The sequence below is a fragment of the Amphiura filiformis genome, chromosome 16, assembly GCF_039555335.1.
Source record: "Amphiura filiformis chromosome 16, Afil_fr2py, whole genome shotgun sequence".
Classification (NCBI taxonomy): Eukaryota; Metazoa; Echinodermata; class Ophiuroidea; order Amphilepidida; family Amphiuridae; genus Amphiura; species Amphiura filiformis.
In genome coordinates this window covers 39,237,913-39,261,662 of record NC_092643.1, presented here as the reverse complement: position 1 = coordinate 39,261,662, position 23,750 = coordinate 39,237,913, and the positions used below count along the sequence as shown (strand labels likewise).

Sequence of the window (23,750 nt, the reverse complement as noted above, 5' to 3'; positions counted from 1 at the left end):
GCCAAAGTTTGGACATATAATAAGCCAATCTACGGCAAAAGACAATAACATTGTTTCAATCTCTTTGCATGTTAAAAAATATTTCACTCGAGTCAAATATAAAAATTATGGCAGTAGGAAGTAAATAATTAGTGATGTAACTAAAAGACACTCTTTTAGGTTTATCCTAAGTGTAAGAGAGCACGAAATACTAATAGGATTACAGTTAGTGTTAGGATTTAGGGTTAGGATTTGTTTGGTATTCACTTACATGAAGGATACACTCTTTTATCACATCAGGGCTGCAGCTTTAGGTTGAGAAACAGTTTTGGGTTCAAGATTAGTACTCTGGTTAGGCACAGCATCTAATTTAGTCCTATAGCACTATCGGTGACCCCGATCGGTACAGGCGGCACTTTCTATCGTACCTAAACATTTGCAGTGCTTTTGTTTTTTATTTAAATGAAAAACAATAACAGTATGCAAATGTTAATTATTATGCTTGTTACAATTTATTACATCACCAGGGTATGATTTAAAGAGTTATCATTACCAAACTGGGCAGTGGGCACCGATAGCGCTATACGACCAAATTCGATGTGATGCCTTACATTTTAGGTTAGGACTGAGGGCAGCATTTCTTTTTCTGACATTGTTCCATTACATTTAGTACTCTCTTAACAACAGCAACATACACTACTGCAATACAGATGTCATAAGAATGGCAAAGCAATACCAGATACATTATTTTGACACTAAAACTAGCCACATTATGACTAGGAACATCATTACTAGGTGGTGTTGCCATGTGCAAACATCATTAGGTGGTGTTGCCAAATATATTATTAGTTTGCTGGGTGACTCGGATGAAAGTGGTTCTCCTACTGAGTTCTTTGAGTTTAGCTGCACCCACATAAGTACACGCTGACCGCAAACCACCCAGGATGTCTTTGATGGTATCGCTCACGTCCCCTCTGTACGTAACTTCAACCGTCTTTCCTTCGCTAGCCCTGTATGAAGTAGAAAGCAAAAAAAATTTGGAATCAGTTAACTCTCCAATTTACACTCTACCTTTTGAATTTGATGGTGCAATGTCTTATGAATTGAAAAGAAAATAATTGTATAAAATTTTAAAGCTGCATCCCAACAGCCAAATGTTGGAGTGCAAATTGCGATGTCTTGCGTCATGATCTAATCCAATCTTGGATGATTTGGATTGTGACTAGAAACACTTTCAAAATTTAATTCCAACGATTACTAACTTACTTAGTACCCAAGCTGCAGAAGTCTCCAAGTCCTTGGCCTACTTGGTTGTAAAGTTCTGAACTTTTGTCCACTTTATCATGTTTTGTATTAGTTTTTTCTTGTTGCTTGTTGAACTTCAACAGGGGGAACATGAATTTCAAATGGAATTAGCACATCAATCAACTCTATTTAAAACTCGCCCTCCATCTGTGGAAGATTCATGTTGAATCTTTCTCAGAGGGTGTAAGAAATTCAAATGGAGCTGCCTAGTGTTCATTCCATTTGAAATTCATACCCCCTGTGGAAGTTATTTCTAAATCTTCCACAGGGGTAGCATGGATTTTAAATGGAATAACCCCTTGGTTACAGCGGCATCATGTGACATCGCTCATTTACATATCGCGTCCACACACAAAATTCTCATCTACTCATTAGTAATCCAGTGCCCCACTCACCTATAATTTGCTACTCCTCCGACATGTTTATTCATAGCAGTCGCTGAGCTCATGCCATAAAATAGCTTGAGTTTCTTGCCATTACGCTCAATGGTTTCCCCACCAGACTGGTCATGGCCAGCAAACATACCACCAAGCATAACAAAGTCAGCACCAGCACCTGTGGTAAAAAGGCAATGTGGAATGCATGAAATATCTCTGTGTTTGGTGGATTCTGCTTTTCATGCCATAAAATAATATAACAATTTCTGTATATTTAGCTACAGAGCAAAATCATGTTCTCATAAAAAGTGACTATTGATGCCATCACTAATCAATAGTCACTTTTTATGGGAATGTTTTGCGCCGCTAGACATCACAACCTTGGTGGGTCAATCTGGCACTCAATGATCATCAGTGATAGATAGATATATAAGTCAGAAACTGGTTTTTTTTTGGTTTTTTCCCAATAATTTGTCTTGAGAGAACTTTGTAGCTTCTGGGGCCACCGTCTGAATACAAAGAATGTCCTTCTGATATCAAATAATTTTGATTTTTTGAAATTCGCAATGAAATACACATTTTATGGCAAATGATTAAAATTGATATTTTTGATATTTAACAGTACTAAAGTAAACTTTATAAATCTGATGATTTATACTTAAAGTGTATATAGGTGGGATGAAAAGCCGACGATCAATTGAAAATTTTGACCTTTCGTATTGAAGATATGGATTTTTTTTCCAAAACACCAAAATAAAGTAGGTCTTTTTGGGAAAAAAATCCATATCTTCAATATGAAATGTTAACATTTTCATTTGATCGTCTGCTTTTCCTCCCAGCTACATACACTTTAAGAATATATCATTAGATTTATCAAATTTACTTCAAGGACTGTTATATATCAAAAATGTGAGAAAAATCAAATTTTAATAATTTGTCATAAAATTTGTATTATATCCTGAATTTCAAAAAATGAAAATTATTTGATATCAGAAAGACATTCTTCATATTCAGAATGCAATTTGATATGTCTGATGTGCTCTCATGTCCCACATTCCAGATTCCTTAAGTAATAAAAACTTACCAAAAGCCTTGACAACATCGCCTGGACAGGTGCACCCTCCATCCTGAAAATGAAAATGCAGAAAATTTCTAAAAAGATTTCTATATACTTCATCTTACAAGGCACAATTGGGAGCAACTTTGCATAAATACCAATAGCCTAATCCCAATCTCAAATCTTATCCTGAGCCTAATCCTTACCTTACCCTAAAGGGTTATTTTATATTTAAAAAAAATGTTGTTCTACGGCCCGACGGATCCAAATTTGCATTTTGTGGATTTAGTTTAGCTGTATACAGCTGTTATTTGGCAAAAATGGATTGATTTTGATAGAAAATATTCAACATTTTGTAAAAAGAATTGCAGATTTTGTTCACATTTTTAAAGCTTTATTGGAGGTTTTTAGGTTAATTTAACTTCCAGAAAAATTGAACCACCAATCATTTACCAAATTAAATGTGCTATAATTTACCAAATTATCATTTACCAAATTAAATGCACATATTTATTGCTGATGCTTGCTTGTGACGACAAAAATATGATGACGCTCATACCATGCTGGAATCAAGAAAATATTTGTTTGTGATAGCACAGCTTCCTATGTGCCTGTGTCCTACAAATGCAAGTCAAAAGATTAACTTGGACGCAACTGCACAGAATCATACCACTAGATACTGGTGATGAGTCTGACACAAAATAGATACTGATTTGCTATTCAGTGCAACATGGGTCGATAATGACAAAAAATACCTCAATTGCAAGATCTGGATGAGCTCTGCTTATCAAGGTATTTCTTGTCACTTTCTATAGACCCATGTTGTACTGAGTGCACAGGCATGAAAATGATCAACCATGAAAAAACTAGTAAATCAGTACAGGGAAGAAATGCACTGTGGGAAGTGTAAGATATGACGATGCAGTATTTGTTAGTAATTATCAAAGTAGATGAGTTGTGTTTTTACTTGGAAGAGGAATATAATGTATACATACGGATATTATATGTCCCCCTAGTCCATGCGCAGCATCAGCACACTCAATGACAGCACTCAGTTGAGGATAGCCCACACCGGCCTTCTTCCTGGTTGTACACACAGAACCTACAAAACAATGCCAAACAATCACATGAAGATACAAAACATGACTAAAATAAAAAATAATGCAGCACAAGTTGATTAAAGCAGGGACTTTTGGAATTTGCAGGAGAGCATTAAAAAGCTCTTCTGGAGCCTTCAAGGAGAGCAATTTAGAGCATTTAAGATAGAATGTAAGGAGAGAATGGTCAACTAAGGAGAGCTAAAAATCACTCTCCTATATCAGATTTAAGGAGAGCAGTAGAGAGTGATTGCTCTCGCTCTCCACACAGGGCCGAGATTTCGTCTTGGTTTGCGAGAATCAAAATCTGTTAAATCCATCATAGTCACTGCACTTACTGTATGATACAATGAGAGAAGTTGATTCTCGCAACCAAATCTTACAAGAATCATTACGAGAATCAATTCTGTGATTCTCGTTGAAATCTAGGCCCTGCCACAAAAGGCAGTCCTTGTTAAAGGTGGATGACTCAGATTTTTCCCCATCAAAATGCAGATTTTGGTATCAGGCGAAGCTCATGTTTCTTAACCCCAGTGAAATTTTAGGCCTGAAATATGTTTCATTTTAGATGGTATGAGCAAAAACATTCTAAAGGTAAATTGGGCAATTCTTTGCCAAGCTCAAACACTTGGAACGCTAGTGGCTCCGTGATAAACACATGCGCATGCAGCACGGTACAGAAGGGACCATGCACGCGCCTTACATTGCATACACTCTTAGTACGCTACATGGTCGCAACAGGTATGATCGAGTTTGGCCAAGAATTACTTAATTTACCTGTAGTTTGGAGGTTACTGTACATGGCCACTGTGATACACATTTTTACTTCTAGAATCCAAAGTACTGGGGTAATTTAGTACAATGTATGTTGGATATATTGCTTACCTGGTCCAAGCCAATACCAACTTTAATGATATCACTATCTATTATATCAGCACCAGCTACTATTATTTTTTCAACCATCTCAACTTAAAAAGAGTTTTAAAAAATATAAAAAAACTATTCACTTTGAACTAATTGGATATGATATTACTTACCCGGTCCAATGCCAACTTTAATGATATCAGCACCAGCTAAAATTAACTCTTCCACCATCTCACCAGTCACAACATTACCAGCCTAATGAGAAAAGAAAAACATTGTCAATGCTTGATATGAGCAAGTTTTAAATCATTAACTTTCAATTATAAAAAGTCAAAGAAAAATTACAATCCTGGACACCAAAGATAATCAGTAAATGGGCTATTTCATTATAAATGACACGTTCACAAAAATGGCTTTTATCATATCTGGTTGATATAATTAGGGTGATAATGCAGTGTTATTAACTTAATTCTAAGTATGCCACAAACTACAAGCTACATGAGCATTTTTACAGAATTCTGTCTATTTTTTGTATAAAAAAATTGCCAAAAGGTACATTTTTAACCCAATTTTGGAGTCCCATTTCATTTTGCCCATGTATTCTGAATAAATTCTTTGAAAAATTAGGTACATTCTATGGCAATGTGCTTGTTGCAATGAAAATATGATATGTGTGGAACATCATGCAAGTTGAATGGTGAAAATTGATGCAAAAATGTAAAAATTCCGTAGATTCTTGCAAAATTGGCATTTTATGTTAAATAAAAAATGAGTGTCCTCTCCAATTCATGCCTCCATTTTTGTTAACATTAAAGAGGAAATATAAACCCTTACCCTACCTGTATAATCTGTGTTATATTACCAATTGATGGGACAGGGCACTGATTGAGGAATTCATTTATTTTACATACAGTAGACCACTTGTTCTTGATACCACAGTTCCGCGTTAAAAATTTGTCCTCTCCAGAACTGAAGTTAATTACTAATTGTTGAAATAAGAAGGATTATATCATAGAATGTGAAATTTGTAGAGGAAGAGTGGTCTTCCTTCTACCAAGGTGGCACATGATTTGGTATTTGTTGCATTTTTGCAAGCCTGTATCCATGATTCTGTTTGCAATTTAACAAATGTCCTCTCCAGCACAATTATGTCATTTCCATGAATTGGTAAACAAACTAAAAAATAAAAATTTCAAAGAGCCAAACCCACAAGAAATTTTTGCATTTTATTGCAAATTATGCTTACAAACCACTTTAGTGTTCAAATTATTGTCCAGTTGTTGAGAACACATATGATATTATTCTGCATTGAACTTCGGTTAGCTAAAAATTGCAATATTCCTAATTTAACCAGAATATTAACCCTGTTTGTAGTGGATTTTAAATGCTGGGGATCTTTTATGCAATAATATTGATGCAATAATATTGATGCAGCTATTTCTAAAGTTAAAGTATGCTTTATTATGTGTTAAAAATGTGTCCTATCCAGAACAAATGACACAGGAGGGTCTTTTATTTTAGGTTTTCCATGACTAGTACAACAGATTGACGCAGAATACTCACTTATGCATCAGTGTAGCTATTGGGCAGGACAAAATGACTATTTCATGAATTTTTCATGTGAAGATAAAGTTTATCCTTAAAATATGTAGTAATTTTGCACCATTTATCTGGATTAGTATCAATTTACTAATTGTTTTATATTGAAACTGGCATATTTAAGACACTGAAGTGTAAAGGAACATACAACAATTATTACAGACTAAATATGAATAAGTATGAACCCAATGTTGGTTACATACACTCTTTCAAAGTTGTGTATTAAATTGTTTAAAAAAATGTCCCCTCCAGACGGCAGCTATGTTTTACACAGCAAAAATTCAATTTAATTTTTTTAATGGTTCCTGAGGGTTTGACGCTCTAATATTTTGAGAATTATTGACACACCATCTGAACTTTGAAATAATAATGAATTTGCATGAAATAAATGAGTTTGAATTTTGACCCCTTTTGGGACTCAATGTTGTCATTTATAATGAAATAGCCCATATGTTGTAATCAATTCAGCAGGTCTTAACCCCCTGAGCACTACCTGCCCATCTAACATTGCCTCTGATTGGTCAATTACATGATATCTTCACTTTAATCACCAATCAGAATAATTCACACCCAATTTTTTTGCGTGGTGAAATTATTCTACCAATGTTGCCAATTGGTCCAATTGATAATGAAAACTTATTTTTGGCCAATCGGCAGGTAGTTCTCACGGGGTTAATCAGACTAGATGCAGACTTGATTTGATTGGACTGATCAAAACTTTCTTGCCAAGAAACATCATGTGACACAACCACTAATCAGTGACACAACCAGCCACTAATCAAACATTTGCACTTTGACGACCGAGTAGCAGAGTTCAAAGAATACATGAGAGATATGGGGGAGGGGGGCGAGTGCAATTTTTCGGAAGAAAATTGATAAATAAAAATAGTTTAAATAGCCCATGTACACATACAATAAATACTTTCAGGCTGGATGAGGAGCTTGTGAATGGATCGCATCATCACAACATCAATGATACATAACTGTCAAGTTAAATTTTGATACAAACATTTTTATTTTATTTTTTCTGTTCCATAAAGAGTCAGTCCATGTCAAAACAGACTGAGTGTACACCCACCCTCTTGGATTTTGCTCTCCTTTGGCTCAGGGGTACCTTTCATGGACCCCTAGGTGAGGTCACAAGAAAAAAATTCAAATTCCATTTCGTTTGCGAATGGCGGGCCATCTAAGTTTGGCGACCTTGACCAAAATTGGGAATTTAAGGTGTCCAAATGACAAAGCGCTCTCTTTGAGAGGCATTTTCTTCTTAATTAAATCAGTTGTGACCCTCTTTTGAATGTGGTCACTCACTGGCTGTGTCTGAAATGCCTAATGCCAAAAAAGATAGATTTGAATTTCGTTGGGATTTCAGGGGGGTCAAAATCAGCACTTCATACTGTTCAATCAAATTATCTTTGATTTTGAAGGATCCATGATAATGTCACAGTGCACTTATAGGTCCTAATTATGTTCAGAATGGATTAACCATGTGCCAATGTCTATGAGCAATTCAAAAAGAGAAATTTCTAGACCCCTACAGAATTTTAGGCCCTGTTACGTGCACTAGCACTGCACTGGCTTATCTTCTTAATAAAACTAGGAAATCACACCTGCTGTCGTAGTATTACCATAATTCTTAGACTAGTTAGAGTCCTTTTATTCCTCTCTCCATTCCTCTCTCCATCCTCCCTTTTTTTCCCATTCCATAGTTTTACGACATCGCGGTCGGACATTACATTCAAAAGTGAATTACAATAATAAAATACATTCGCAATCATGGCGCTTCGCAAATCTGCGGACATAGCGCATACGCCACGCCACAGTACTAGTTTGAGCGCATATTGCAATTAATCGCGCATTGATAACATTACTACATGACACTCCCGAACTCCTATATGATTGTGTCAATCATCTCAAAATGCACATTTAAATCACGTTAAATTTACATCTTTTGTGTGCATAAATATAATTTCATGCAATTTGTTTTTTAATGCACGCTTTTAATTCATTATATAAAATATTCTCCAAACGTACATTTGCCATAAATAAAAATAAAATTTATGTGATAAATTTATAATACAATGAAAATATCACAATAATTTCAATTTCTCCAGAACATAATGAATTAAGTTATACATGTCCATGTTTATATGGAAATGTCGCTGACTAATTAAGCACTATAGCTGCAATACCAAACGCTTGTCCAGAAATTTAAATTCATCATGAAATCCTGATCAATACGCACATTTTGTGATAAAATCTTATTTTAAACACAACAGTTTTTTGACGACCATATTATATTAATACTTTATCCCTTCATTTCAATTTTTAAAGAAATGTCGACTCGATTGACTTACGCACTACTGCTGCAATCCCAAACGCTAAATCGCTTATTACAACAATCCAAAAAAATCTTACACACATTTTTGTACTCTGGCTGGAGTTTTTGCATGTGAAATAATGCACACATTTGTCCATGTGCATGATAATACTAAATTAAAACAATATAATGTTTCATTGCTGTTTATCTTTGTTTTTAAACGCAATTATGCTTTACACAACAAAACATTTTTGAATGCCACAAAGATTGACGTGCATTATGTAAGCTTAGGTTAGGCCTACATTTCTACTACGCATGATGTATACAACATTTAATTTTGATATGTGCATACACATTTCGTTGTATCGTGATTTTCATTTGTGCACGTACATTTGCAATATTTATAATACTTGCTTCACTATCGCACAATCCTCGTTTAAATTTTATAATATATTACTGATCATTTTCATCTGTGAAAATATAAACATCTCTTGATTGTCTTCAAGTAAAAAGGCCAACAGTCAAAATATCATACCAAATGTCTGGTCATTTAGCAAGGAATCCAAGCAGGCTAGAACCTGAAGACAGCCTCTCGTAATCCATTTTCCACATCAATCTGCCACACCGATGCGTAGATCATGTAGACAACACTGCCACTGTCATGAAAACACGATTCACCCGTCTTTTTCCAGAAGAACACAAATCAGCAATATATTCCAACGATGAAAATGCATCAAATCTCACAATTCTGGTATTTGAACGGAATTGATGATGATACAGTCACGAAGCTATCTGCTTTCTTCTCTTTCTTCTGTAGCGAAGCTATCCATGTATCTCATCTGTGACGCTCTCTTATTTCTTCTTGTCCGGCTTCCAAAAGTAAAACAACAATTTACAGTTCTGCGAACTTCTGCGCCCTCTTCTTTCTTCTCATGGCTAGCTCACTGAAGGTTTCTTCTTCAAAGCTGAACTAGTCTTTACCGACTTTGATATTGTCTTTGTCGATTTTCAAGTTTCTTTTTTCAAAAACTTTGTTAATGTTTTCTTTGGCGATTTTCCAGTTTCTTTCTTGAAAACTTCGTTGATGTTTTCTTGGTGATTTCTTTGAGTCTTTCTTAGGCTATTTCTTGGAAATGGCGTACCTGTAGATTTACTTTTTCCGCTGCCACCATGTTACGTTCACTAGCACTGCCGGCTTATCTTCTTAATAAAACTATGAAATCACACCATCAGGCGAAGTTTTACCATAATTCTTAGACTAGTTAGAGTCCTTTTATTCCTCTCTCCATTCCTCTCTCCATCCTCCCTTTTTTTCCCATTCCATAGTTTTACGACATCGCGGTCGGACATTACATTCAAAAGTGAATTACAATAATAAAATACATTCGCAATCATGGCGCTACGCAAATCTCTGGGACATAGCGGCATACGCCACAGATACTAGTTTGAGCGCATATTGCAATTAATCGCGCATTGATAACATTACTACATGACAGCCCCCCTAAAGTGGTTCAGCCACAAATGGTGCTTAAAATCGGCAAATTTTGACACCTCTTAACTTTAGGTGTACACCAGATATGAATTTCTAGTCTTTTGCATCTGAAAGAATGTAGTCTAATGTTACTAGGAACATAAGATTTGTTTTGTATTTTTTGTGTTTTGATACTAAGTTGATGGTCCCAAAAATCCCAATTTTTGACTAATAATGTACAGGTTATGGGTACAAAATGTCAATTTCAACATACCCTTTTTTCTATTTTTGATCACTTTATAGCAAATTGTTTTATTTATCCTGTTATTTCATAGTTAACAACGTCCGATTTTGGTGATTTTGGTGTCTAATTATATGTTTTCTTGCATGAGAAATACAACTACGCAACTTAAAAAACTGTACAAGGAACCAATGACCTCCTTATTACAATATGGTTGCTTTTGGCAGTCATGTTGCAAAAGAGGGTCATCGGTTCCTTGTATTTTAATTTGCTTAGTTGTATTTCTCATGCAAGAAATTAGACACCAAAATTACCAAAATCAGACGTTGTTAACTATGGTCAGAATTCAAAAAGGTCGTTGACCTATGAACATTTTTCGTCATAGCGCCCTCCTGAAAGGTCTGACACATAACAAACTATACATTTTTGGAATCCTCATGACCATACGAGTAATTTGATATATTACTTGACATAATTGGGAGCATTCTGGTCCTGTACTATACTACCAGTACTTTGCAAACCTGTACTGTACATTGTTGCCACAAATGCTATTTTGACCCTCTTGAAAATCCATACAGATGATTCCAAATTAGTTTTTTCTCATTATTCTCGGACACAAGAGTAACTTGAAATGTCAGAATATTTAAGAAAATTGCAATAAAATTGTAAAACATAGAAAAAATAGCACACTGATATGGGTACTTCGTACCACAACCTGTACTTTGCATGTGCATCGTTGCCAGGAAGTGCCTTTTTGACCCCCTTAAAAATCCATACAGAGGATTAGAAAGTAGTTTTTTCTTATTATTTGACTCTAGAGCAACTTGAAATATCAGGATAAATAATACAAATGGCTATAAAGTGATCAAAAATATAAAAAAATGTCATACTAAAATTGGCATTTTGTACCGTATCCTGTATGTTAGGCAAAAATTACTATTTTTGAAAGCGTCAACTTAATACTAAAACACAAAAAATACAAAACAAATCTTATGTTCCTAGTAACATTAGACTACATTCTTTCAGATGCAAAAGACTAGAAATTCATATCTGGTGTACACCTAAAGTTATTAGGGGTCAAAATTTTCCGATTTTAAGCGGCATTTGTGGCTAAACCACTTTAGGGGTGGCCTAAAATTCTGTAGGGGTCTACATGTAGAAATGTCTCTTTTTTTGAATTGCTCATAGACATTGGCACATGGTTAATGCATTCTGTACATCATTAGGATCTATCAGTGCACTGTGACATTATCATGGGTCCTTCAAAATCAAGATAATTTGATTGAACAGTACGAAGTGCTGATTTTGACCCCCTGAAATCCCAACGAAATTCCGAAATCTATCTTTTTTAATTTGGCATTAGGTATTTCAGACACAGCCAGTGAGTGACCACATTCAAAACGAGGATCACAACTGATTCAATTAAGAACTAGAGTCAACAGACGCTGAATACAAGCCGCAATTTGACCCCTATAACTTGACCCCTGGGTTACGGATGGGGTCAACTGCTCTTGCATTGTGCTTAGGATGTCATAAGAAATATTCCTGGTGAATTTCAGCTTAATCGAACTTATACATGGATTTTGATTTTTGAAAATTTTTGATTGACCTTTTGACCCCTTAATGACCGTTGACCTCAATGAAAAAAACCTTATGTACACCGACAAAATGCATTGTTCCAATTTTAAATAAAAAATTCTAACATGTTCAGTTCTTGAGATAAAAATTCTTGAAGTTATTCAGCTAAAAACAGGAAGTGACCCCTTAATGACCTTTGACCCCCAAAATAAAAATACCATGCATACATCAGGGAACACTAATTTATGTATGTTTGTTATATTATTCTGGTCTGTTTACATTTTGAGATAAAAATTTTTTGAACATTTTTGATAATTTTGGTTTTTGACCGGAAGTAACCCCTTAATGACCTTTGACCCCAAAACTTTAGGCATCCTAAAGACCCTGGCTAGTAGCAATGCACGTGTGCTAATGGCGACTCTCTGCTATGTAATTTGTAAAGACAGTGATTTTTTGAATATTTTTTACAAATTTTTCAGATTTTGACCGGAAATGACCCCTTATGACCTTTGACCTCAATTCTTTTTAGGAAGTTTTAAGCACTGCCACATGTTGATTCATATGCATGAGTCAGATGATCATTGCATGTAATTTGTGGAAGGAGTAGCATTTTTTTGAAATCACATTTTTGACCATTATAGCTAGGTCAAAGGTCACAGCGAGGTCAAAGTCAAATGGAAGGTTTGGCCTAGCCCAATGGTCATTTGGGTCAACTTNGGTTGAAATCTGTCAATCCCTTGNGGAGCTACATGCAGTTGATTGCGGTTGCCAGAAGAAGAAAGAAGAAACTAGAGTCAACAGACGCTGAATACAAGCCGCAATTTGACCCCTATAACTTGACCCCTGGGTTACGGATGGGGTCAACTGCTCTTGCACTGTGCTTAGGATGTCATAAGAAATATTCCTGGTGAATTTCAGCTTAATCGGAACTTATACATGGATTTTGATTTTTTGAAAATTTTTGATTGACCTTTTGACCCCTTTAATGACCTTTGACCTCAATGTAAAAAAACCTTATGTACACCGACAAAATGCATTGTTCCAATTTTAATTAAAAAATTCTAACATGTTCAGTTCTTGAGATAAAAATTCTTGAAGTTATTCAGCTAAAAACAGGAAGTGACCCCTTAATGACCTTTGACCCCCAAAATAAAAAATACCATGCATACATCAGGGAACACTAATTCATGTATGTTGGTTATATTATTCTGGTCTGTTTACATTTTGAGATAAAATTTTTTTGAACATTTTTGGTTTTTGACCGGAAGTAACCCCTTAATGACCTTTGACCCCAAACCTGTAGGCATCCTAAAGACCCTGGCTAGTAGCAATGCATGTGTGCTAATGGCGACTCTCTGCTATATATTTTGTAAAGACAGTGATTTTTTGAATATTTTTAGCTTTCAGACCGGAAATGACCCCCTAATGACCTTTGACCTCAATTCTTTTTAGGAAGTTTTAAGCACTGCCACATGTTGATTCATATGCATGAGTCACATGATCATTGCATGAAATTTGTGGAAGGAGTAGCATTTTTTGTGAAATCACACTTTTGACCATTATAGCTAGGTCAAAGGTCACAGCAAGGTCAAAGTCAAATGGAAGGTTTGGCCTAGTCCAGTGGTCATTTGGCTCAAGTATGGTTGAAATCTGTCGAAGCATAAGAGAGCTAGGGCGAAACGTGGCAATTCACGCAAAATGTCACGAGGTTGCCAGAAGAAGAAGAAGAATTGAGAAGAGACAGAACAAGCCGACATCCGTCGTCGGCTTGTAACTAGATCTGGTTACAGATCTGGACCTAGCCGGGCCGGAAATGCCAGTCTTAACTTAAAGTTTGACCTTTGACCGGCTATTATGGACATCTCACACCATTAATGGTGCATCACTGTATCATGTAGGGGCTTTATCTGTCTTCCATAGGCTGAGATACAGCTACTTTTCCGTAATTTTAAACATTTTTTGCAAATTTGACGCTTTGACCTCCTTAATGACCTTTGACCCCAATATAAAAAAAAAACCTTATATACACCGAGAAAATGCATTGTTACAGTTTAAATTAAAAAAAATCTACTATGCATAGTTATGGAGATAAAAATTCTTGATGTTATTTAGCTTAAAAACGGAAATGACGCCTAAATGACCTTTGACCAAAAAAAAAAAATACCGTGCATACATCGGGTAACACTTATGCATATATGAAGTTTATGTCACTCTGGTCTGGTTACATTATGAGATAATAAAAAAAGAACATATTTGATGATTTTTGGTTTTTGACCGAAGCGACCCTTAATGACCTTTGACCCAAACTGTAGACACCCCAAAGACCCTGGTTGGTAGCAATGCAGGTGTGCTAATGACAACACTCTGCTATGTAATTTGTAAAACAGTGATTTTTTGAATATTTTTAGCTTTCAGACCGGAAATGACCCCCTTAATGACCTTTGACCCAAATTCTGTGAATAATTTATAAGCACTGGATATAGCCGATGCATATGTGTAAGTAACATCATCGTACTATGTAATTTGTGGCAGAAGAAGCATTTTGAAGATATTTGGTTTTATACCGAAATGACCCCTTAATGACCTTTGACCCCAAATTTGTGAATATCCTATAGACACTGGATATAGCCGATGCATATGTGCAAGTGACGCCATTGTAGGATGTAACATGTAGGAGAAGAAGCATTTTGAAATTTGTTGCCAGAAAGAAGAAAGAACTAGATCTGGTTACAGATCTGGACCTAGCCGGGGCCGGAAATGCCAGTCTTAAAGTTTATGGACATCTCACACCATTAGTGGTGCATCACTGTAGCATGTAGGGGCTTTATCCGTCTTTCATACGCTGAGATACAGCTACTTTTCCGTAATTTTAAACATTTTTTTGCAAATTTGACGTTTTGACCACCTTAATGACCTTTGACCCCAATATAAAAAAAACCTCATATACACCACGAAAATGCATTGTTACAGTTTAAGAGACCTTGTGTATAAAAATCAAAGATGTGGTGGCAGACTTCAAAAAATCGATTTTCTTTATACATTGCACATGGTTAGACATTGAGTCAACATGTATAAATTTGGTTAAAATTTTACCTCTTCATCTATGGTTACCATGGTAACGGCCAAAATATGAATTGACCAAATTTTCACTATTTTTACCCTTTTCACAACTGGAAAAATGCTTAAATATTAGGTCATATTTCTGTATGAAGAAGGTGAATTAAAATAATCTTCTCCCATACAATGAAGTATCCATCCTTGTCCTTTCCAAAAATGAAGTAAACAAAACAATTAATTATTTCAATATGGTAGATACCATTTTGTAAAATAGGGGTGTTTTTCATTAATTTAATTATGACAAAAATGATCTTTTTAAAAATGACGTAACCTCCAAAGTGGTGCTTTTTTTAAATTATTTTTTGCAGGGTAGGTAGATAAGGTATTGGTCTACCTATCTATAGAAAAAAAAGTTCTGGTAATTGTTTTACTGGAGAGCAGTGTTGCCAGAAACTTTGAACTTTTTAGGATTGTTGACATTATAAGGTAGTGTGGAAAAATATGGATTTTGAGCATTTACTTTCACTGAAAATCCTGATTAGGGTTGATAATGTACCAAAAGAAATTGGCATCAATACACCGTAAAGTGAGACACGATTTGATAATATTTTAATGACAGTGTTGCCAGAAAAAACGTCTCTCAGTGAAGCTGTTGCTCATCTTGTTATTACCTATCATACAGCTATGCTGAAAAACGCCAAATAGACCAGGTTAAAATGAACTAGGTCCCACACATGAAAGGAGAAACTGAGGAACAAGAATGTATAAGGTAAAAATCCTGTATCCTGAAAACTTTCCTGTGAGGGCGCTTTTTTTTTTCAAAATGGCTGCCAAAATCCAATGAAAAGCAATTATGCTCTTAAAATAGGCGGATAAAAGATAGAATTTGTTAGATTATGGATTTGTATATTATGAAAGTAATGTATAAATAAGTCGGTATATTAATAAGAAGTTACCAGGTGGTTACAGTTGGGGACGCTTTTCAAAATGGCCACCAAAATTCAAAGAAAAGCATTATACGGTTACCATAGTCAATTATGAGGTATAATTGACCAGATTTTGGTTTAAGTATTGATGACAGTAATGTAACGCTAAATTAAGATTTCAATAGGTAGCTACCAGGAGGTCACAGTTGAGGACGCTTTTCAAAATGGCTGCCAAATCCAATGAAAAGCTTATATATATGGTACACCGTCACTTAAGAGGCATAATTGAACTGAATTTGGATTAATATTTATCAAAATACAGTATAATCAGCCACAAAGCCTCAGATAATGTTTTTGAAAAAAATATTTGAAACATTCAAATAGTTGTCTTTGATGTAATCGTAGTCTCCAATCATTGTCACCTCTAAGTTATCGCTTTGAGGGTGCAAAAGAACGAGTCACCAAGTCAAGATGACCACTAAAATGTCCACAGGAATAATTTATGTTCACAAAGGGCAACATATTAACTAAATATACTGCACTAAGAAAGTATCCTTACCCCAGGGGCCACTCAACTTTGGAAGCGACGGTATGTGCCTGTCAACCCTCTTTTAAAGTCGACTAATACCCGATGACCCCCTTTTTTAAAAGTCATACCCGATGACCCCCCTTTTTATAAAGTCATACCCGATGACCCCCTTTTTTGATTGCGGCTACCCAATGACCCCCTTTTTTCTAGAAGAACATCATCAAAATGCAACAAAATAATGTCAAAACTTTCAAATTTTGCTCCATTTTTTTCAAAAATTTCTACCTGATGACCCATTTTTGAAATCTTATACTCAATGACCCCTTTTTTCAAAAATATTATACCCAATAACCCCTTTTTTTAAAATAACGCTTTGTTACCGATAGGCCCCTACTTCACGACACCGGTAGGCACATACCCGTCACTTCTAAAGTTGAGAGCCCCCCCACCCGATCCAAGTTACACTTGGAAAAATAAGCACAATTATTTCAAAACTTAACCATATTGGGATAAATTGGTTTTTGTAATAGATGCACTATCTAATCCTGCACATTATGACACCACATTGAATCCAATGTGACCTCAAGAAGAAAAGTTACAAGCAATTGAATAGACGAAGGTCCAGTTTTAAAAGTGACAAATTAATTGGCCTATACGATGTGCAAAAAGATTCCAACAAGCGCAACAAAGAGACTACACAGTTTCTTCGATGAAGCTTTTTTTAAAAGCAATATTTATTTCAGTTTTTACTTCTCTGTACTTTTCATAACTTGTATTTTTGTCAGCTCTTTTGTTTCAGTTTTCTTTTGTTCCTTTTCTTTTAAATCAAAGGCACGCACAAATTAGCCATTTACCACTCTCAAACCAGATGTCTAGTCCCTGTTGTTTTGAATAGGCCAGTGTGTCACTTTTTAACTTTGCTTCTTGAAGTTACAGCAGAGGCAACTGGCATTGCATGTGCCGTTGACCCGATGACTTTAGTCAGGACATTTACACCTACCAGTCATGTATGAGGATTTCGCTTTTGCCAGTAGGCCTATGCAAGACAATTGATCATTGTTGCATTTTTCCTGACATAAAGCATCAAGTATGTTGAGAGACAAACAAGAGGTATGACAATAATGACATCCAAAGTTATCGCCAGGTAATCACAGTTGTCTTGTGATTTCAACAGTTTCTTTACCAACATCGAGAACAAAGCAGTCTATTGGTGTCAAAGAAGGAAAAAGTTTTAGCAGACTCAAAGTGCAGCTATCTTCTTTTCAGAGAATGCAACGTTTTCACAAAAGAAGATATATATGACCTATATGCCGCTTTGATTTCAGATAGGCTAGATAATGAAGAATAATTTTCTTAATGTAGTGATATCGATGTGAGTGATCTCAAGATAAACACACAATAAAAAGAATTCAGTGAAACCAAGAAGAGTATGAAGTAAATATCCTGCCCTTTGTCAATAGTCAATACATAGGAACAATTCTCTGGTGGTCATTTTGGAGATTTGGTGATCATATTAGCCATCTTGACTCGCTATATAGCACTTCGTAGCTCGCTATATAGCACTCTGAAACACTTGCTTAGAGGTGACAATGATCAAAGACAACTATTGAATGATTCATCAAAGACAACTATTACATTCTCTTATCAACTTTCTTTCTTAACACTTTTATCTGTGGCTTTGTGGCTAATATCATGCAGCTCTTTTTGGTGGCCATTTTGAAAGGCAACCTCAACTGTGACCCCCGGTATCTTCCTATTATTACATTGACTTAATTTTACTGTACTGGGATCAATATTAATTCAAGATCTGGTCAATTATACCTCTTTTTAAGTAACTATTTTAAGTTTAACGGTGTACTATGTTGGTCCGACATTTTGAAAAGTGCCCTCAGCTGTGACCTCCTGGCACCTCCCTATTAATATCTTGACGTATATTTACATTACTGCTATCAATGCTTAACCAAAATCTGGTCAAGCATATACAGTGGCGGGCATGGCGTAGCACCAGTTATCATATGGGAGGGGGCACCAACCAATATGGGTGGCAGTCCGTTTTTTGGGATTCTTAAAATTCAGATCGATTGGGGGCCATGTAACCCCGTGGCCCTATGACGTTGTTTATACGCCACTGCAATCATACCTCATAAGTGACTATTTTAACCATATATATGCTTTTCATTGGATTTTGGCGGCCATTCTGAAAAGCGCTCCCAACTGTGACCTGTTGGTACCATTCTATTAATACCTTGACATAGTTATACATTACTTTCATCAATACAAATCCAAATCTAGTCACTTTTATCTTTTATGCGACCTTTTTAAACGATAGTAGCTTTTCATTGGATTTTGGCAGCCATTTTGAATAAAGCGCCCTCACAGGAAGTTCTCAGGATACATGGTTTTTATTTTTACCTCATAAATTCTTGTTGCTCATGAAAAACTGGTCCAGAAAAACTATGTGAGAATGTTTCCTTTCATGTGTGGTAACATTTTTAACCTGGTCTAACTCTTATTTTATGGAAAAATACCTCTTTTTATGGCAACACTGTTTGTCTATATTAAAATTACCAGAACTTTTTTTTATTTATTTGGGTACAGTACTATCTAGTCCAGCCACACTGAAAAATATAACATATAAAAAGCACCACTTTGGGGGTTACAGCTCATTGAATATTGCTATATTTCAGAAAGTCAAAAATTACGAAAAACACCCCTATTTGAAACAATGGAATATCCCAAGTATGACAGACTGTTTGTTAAAACAACTGTATTTTTAGAAAGCTTAGATGTTGCCAATTATGTCGTGGAACTCTCAAGGTTTACTTCTATTTTTCCTTTATATGGTGAATCCTGAAACTTGTTATTTTTTAGCCTTGTAAAAGTGCGAAATAGTCTAAAACCGGTCATTTTGATGTTTTGGCCGTTGCTATAGTAACGAAGGTGCAGTGATGAAATAATTTTGATTTTTGTAGACTTTGACCAAAGTTGCATCCTGATATAAAGTAAGAAGAAATTCCATTTTTTGAAGTCTGCCAACTATTTTTGATTTTCTTTGATTGGTACGCAATGCTACTCTTAAATAAAAAAATCTACTATGCTTAGTTATGGAGATAAAAATTCTTGAAGTTATTTAGCTTAAAACCGAAATGACGTTTAAATGACCTTTGACCAAAAAATAAAAATACTGTGCATACATCGGGTAACACTAATGCATATATGAAGTTTATGTCACTCTGGTCTGGTTACGCTTTTGATATTTAAAAAATGAACATATTTGATGATTTTTGGTTTTTGACCGAAGCGACCCCTTAATGACCTTTGACCCCAAAACTATAGACACCCCAAAGACCCTGGTTGGTAGCAATGCATGTGTGCTAATGACAACACTCTGCTATGTAATTTGTAAAAACAGTGATTTTTAAAATATTTTTAGCTTTCAGACCGGAAATGACCCCCTCAATGACCTTTGACCCAAATTCTGTGAATAATTTATAGGCACTGGATATAGCCGATGCATATGTGTAAGTGACATCATCGTACTATGTAATTTGTGGCAGAAGAAGCATTTTGAAGATATTTGGTTTAATACCGGAAATGACCCCTTAATGACCTTTGACCCCAAATTTGTGAACATCTTATAGACACTGGATATAGCCGATGCATATGTGCAAGTGACGCCATTGTAGGATGTAACATGTAGGAGAAGAAGCATTTTGAAATTTGTTGCCAGAAGAAAGAAGACCAAGAAAGATCCGATAGCATCACAAGACCTAGCCGGTGTCCCGGCTAGGTAAGAAGAAAGATCCGATAGCATCACAAGACCTAGCCGGTGTCCCGGCTAGGTAAGAAGAAAGAAGAATTGAGAAGAGACAGCACAAGCCGACGTTTGACGTCGGCTTGTAAGAAAATGCCCCTCAAAGAGAGCACTTTGTCATTTCGACCCCTTAAATTCCCAATTTTGGTCAAGGTCGCCAAACTTTGATTGCCCGCCATTCATAAACGAAATGGAATTTGAATTTTTTCTTGTGACCTCACCTAGGGATCCATGAAAGGTACCCCTGAGCCAAAGGAGAGCAAAATCCAAGAGGGTGGGTGTACACTCAATCTGTTTTGACATGGACTGACCCTAAAGCAAAAAAACAATGTTTTGGGTTAACAGGGAAAAAACTTTACAAAGCCCTGGCTAAAAGTGTCTATTTTTTTAGGTGGACTGATGCTTTTAAAGCATCAGTCCAAATGAAGTGTTAAAACACTTCATTTCAGAACCTTTTACCATTAATCACACTTACCACCAGCACATGAGTTGGGAACTTCGCCCTGACGTCCTTGACATGTTGCACAAATACTTCCGAGTAACCATTAGCCACATCAATACATATATATTTGATAGCTGGAATTCCTTCTAATATTGCACTCATCTTGATGAAGTCAGACTCGCTAACTCCTGCACTTACTGCAAGGTACTGCAAACAAGAGATTACAAATAAGTCACACACTTATAAGAACATTTTGTGAATAAGGTTGATTCGCGAAATTTTCATGCACACAAATTTTTTTCTTCCTACATGTATAGACCAAGAATTGTACAAATTCGCACAAATTTCATGTCGCAGAAACATGGGTTCTCTCCAAAACGTGTAAATTTTAATGCCGCAAATATATCATGCTTTTACACAGTCATGAGAATACGCATGAAAAAGTCTGGAAAAGTGAGTAAAATTGGACAAACACACCTGAAAATGGGCTGAAAATAGTAAATTGGGGAATTTTGACATCACAAAAGACTGGTTCCAGTGTTTTGACTGGAAAATCTCATGCCTGTTTAATACAGTACTATGGCATGGAAACTGAAATTTCATTCAAATCAACATAGTTTGTTTATTGCTTGAAACACTCCAAACCCTTTTTTTTCCATTTGAAATCACTGATCTGCTTCGGTTATTAGAAATCATTACGGAATCAAATACTGTATTAAGTGGTAATTTTCGCGAGGGTTTTATTTTCGTGAATTTTGCGATTAGAGCTCCAACCGCGAAAATTACACCTCGTGAATATATGCAATAATGCATTGCAAGTATAGGGAAGGACTGGGCAATCGTGAAAATTACATTCGCACAAATGTGTCTCTCATTCCAAATCACAAAAATAACTGTATACGAAAATTGCCACTTATACAGTAGGCAGAGTGGAAACCAACAAATCTACAAAATAAGCATCATTCATGTGAATAAATTAAAGTGATATAAATATTACCTTGAGAATGTCTGGATTGTTTTCAGCAAATTCCTTCCATGCTTCTACAGTATAGTGCTTGTGAATGGTGGTGAAACATCCATGCTGGAGAACACACAACAAACAAGTGTCAATTGACAATCTCTTCATTTTTACACTAATATGTACCTGTTATCGTGCAAATTGAGCATCTTCAGTCTTCTAGAAATCTGTCTACATTGCCATCACTGAGCCAAGTTTGAATCACATACATTTGTAGTAATGATCTTGCTATCACAGTACATTTTGTATTTATCTAGCATAATTCTTTCAGATTCTCTGAAGCCCTTAACCATGCTGTAGCCAGGTGGGGGTTGTGCAATTTCAACAGTTATAAATAAACTTGCTTGGTACAATTCTGATTTACCCTGTGTTTTCAATACAATTCTGGTTTACCACTGCACACCATATTTTTTAGGGTTAGGGTTTGGGTTATACTTAGGCCCCGGCAACAAACACAATTTTTAAAGGCAAAAAACGAGATATGAAAAAATAAAAAGCGAAATTTACCCCAAATTTGCTTTAAAAAACGAGATTTTCTCGGAAAATCGCCACCAAAAAACAGAAAAATCCCTGAATATTAAAAACAAAATACTGCCCTCTGGAAGTCCAGGCAGTCCATGTATTAAACATGCTGCCGATTCACGATCGAAGGATGAAAAACGTAAACAGAAGTTCAAGTATTTCCACCTCAAGATGTTGTTTACATAAAAAATCCTTTCTCAGTTTAATCAATTTAACTATAAACTACTACAATTTAGTATTCAATTACCTTGACATGACATTTTAGAGACCAATTAAGCACTGAAACTACACACTGGTGATTGCATTTTAAGCTTACTTGATGACATGAATTGTCAACACGGCATGGAACTCAATGATTTTCGGAAGTTTTTACGGCATTAAACACCTTGTTTTATTTGTTGTGAATTTTGTTCATTTTGAACAATTCCAAGTAAAACGAAGTTGGTTTACTCACGTTTTAGTGACGTTTAAAAAAAACCTTGTTTTATTGTTTGTAAAAGCGAGATAATTACTCAATAGCGAGAATTGCGGCGAGAAAACCGAGATTGCGTTTTTTGCCGGGGCTTAGTTATACTTGTGCGCAGGGTATACCAAAATTATTTTGTTCATTGGAAGGGGGGGTTCAGGCCAATAAAAATATTATATGGTAAAAATAATTTCTTACAATTTTCAATTGTTTGCATTTCACTTCGTAGTAGAGCCACTTGCTGGTTGATAAAAAAAATTATCAAAAATGTATATTTGTGTTCACTTCATTATCTAATAAAACTAGGGCTGTTGTCGAGTAGTACTTTCATTGTCGAATCTCAAGATCCGACATCAAAAAATTATTGACAGGTAATTTGTCAATCAAGTCAAAATATTAAGTTCAGAGACCATGTTATATGTTGTTTATTTGTAAACATCAAAATATTACTACCCCATATAAAAAATATGCAGCATCAATATTGGGATATTTGTAATGGAAAGATATTACCGGTAACCAGAAGATACGGGAACTCTATAAGTGAAGGTTGTAACTTTCCACTTTTTATTCGGTTTTAGGAAAATTATAACTTACTGAAGCCAACACTTTGGCCATTTCAAAGGTTCCCACTGTGTCCATGTTTGCAGCCATGACTGGAATGCCATCGTAGGTCTGCTTGGAATTACGGAAGGTATAAGAACGCATCAGATTCACCTGAAAAAAATCAAAATCTTGATTGCGTTAATAAGTAGTTCTTGTCTCTTGTAAAAATGTCATCTGGGAGTGTTGAAATGCAAATCAACACAGGAGTAAAAATTGCTTGAATGAAGAATTGCCGTACAGTGTAGCTTAATTTCATGTGTTTTTACGATCAACAATAAAAGGTGCATACTAATGGGAGGGTACTCCTTCAATGACTCCAAACAGCAGGAAATAATTGCCAAAATTCCTGTGTGCATCTTCGAATTCTGTTGACCATAGACACATTAAGACCAGATTCAGCATAAACGGGCCAAAATATTGAATCAATTGATAATTTGTTTTGTGTAACTAGCAAACAATATCCTGGTAAATAACTTGTCATTTTG

General features: G+C 35.5%; 1 protein-coding gene across 2 annotated transcripts in view; it reads right to left on the bottom strand.

Annotated features, from left to right (window-relative positions):
* Positions 1-337: 337 nt before the first annotated feature.
* LOC140135965 (GMP reductase 1-like) overlaps positions 338-23,750 on the bottom strand; it is a 34,133-nt gene continuing 10,720 nt past the window's right edge. For both annotated transcript variants that reach the window (XM_072157661.1, XM_072157662.1), the window contains exons 2-9: positions 23,257-23,376; positions 21,654-21,737; positions 20,690-20,863; positions 4,853-4,934; positions 3,714-3,820; positions 2,746-2,788; positions 1,680-1,839; positions 338-989 (exon numbers count right to left, since the gene is read on the bottom strand). In XM_072157661.1, the coding sequence (XP_072013762.1) occupies positions 800-989; positions 1,680-1,839; positions 2,746-2,788; positions 3,714-3,820; positions 4,853-4,934; positions 20,690-20,863; positions 21,654-21,737; positions 23,257-23,376 (960 nt within the window). In that variant the 3' untranslated portion in view covers positions 338-799. The remainder of the gene's footprint in view (positions 990-1,679; positions 1,840-2,745; positions 2,789-3,713; positions 3,821-4,852; positions 4,935-20,689; positions 20,864-21,653; positions 21,738-23,256; positions 23,377-23,750) is intronic.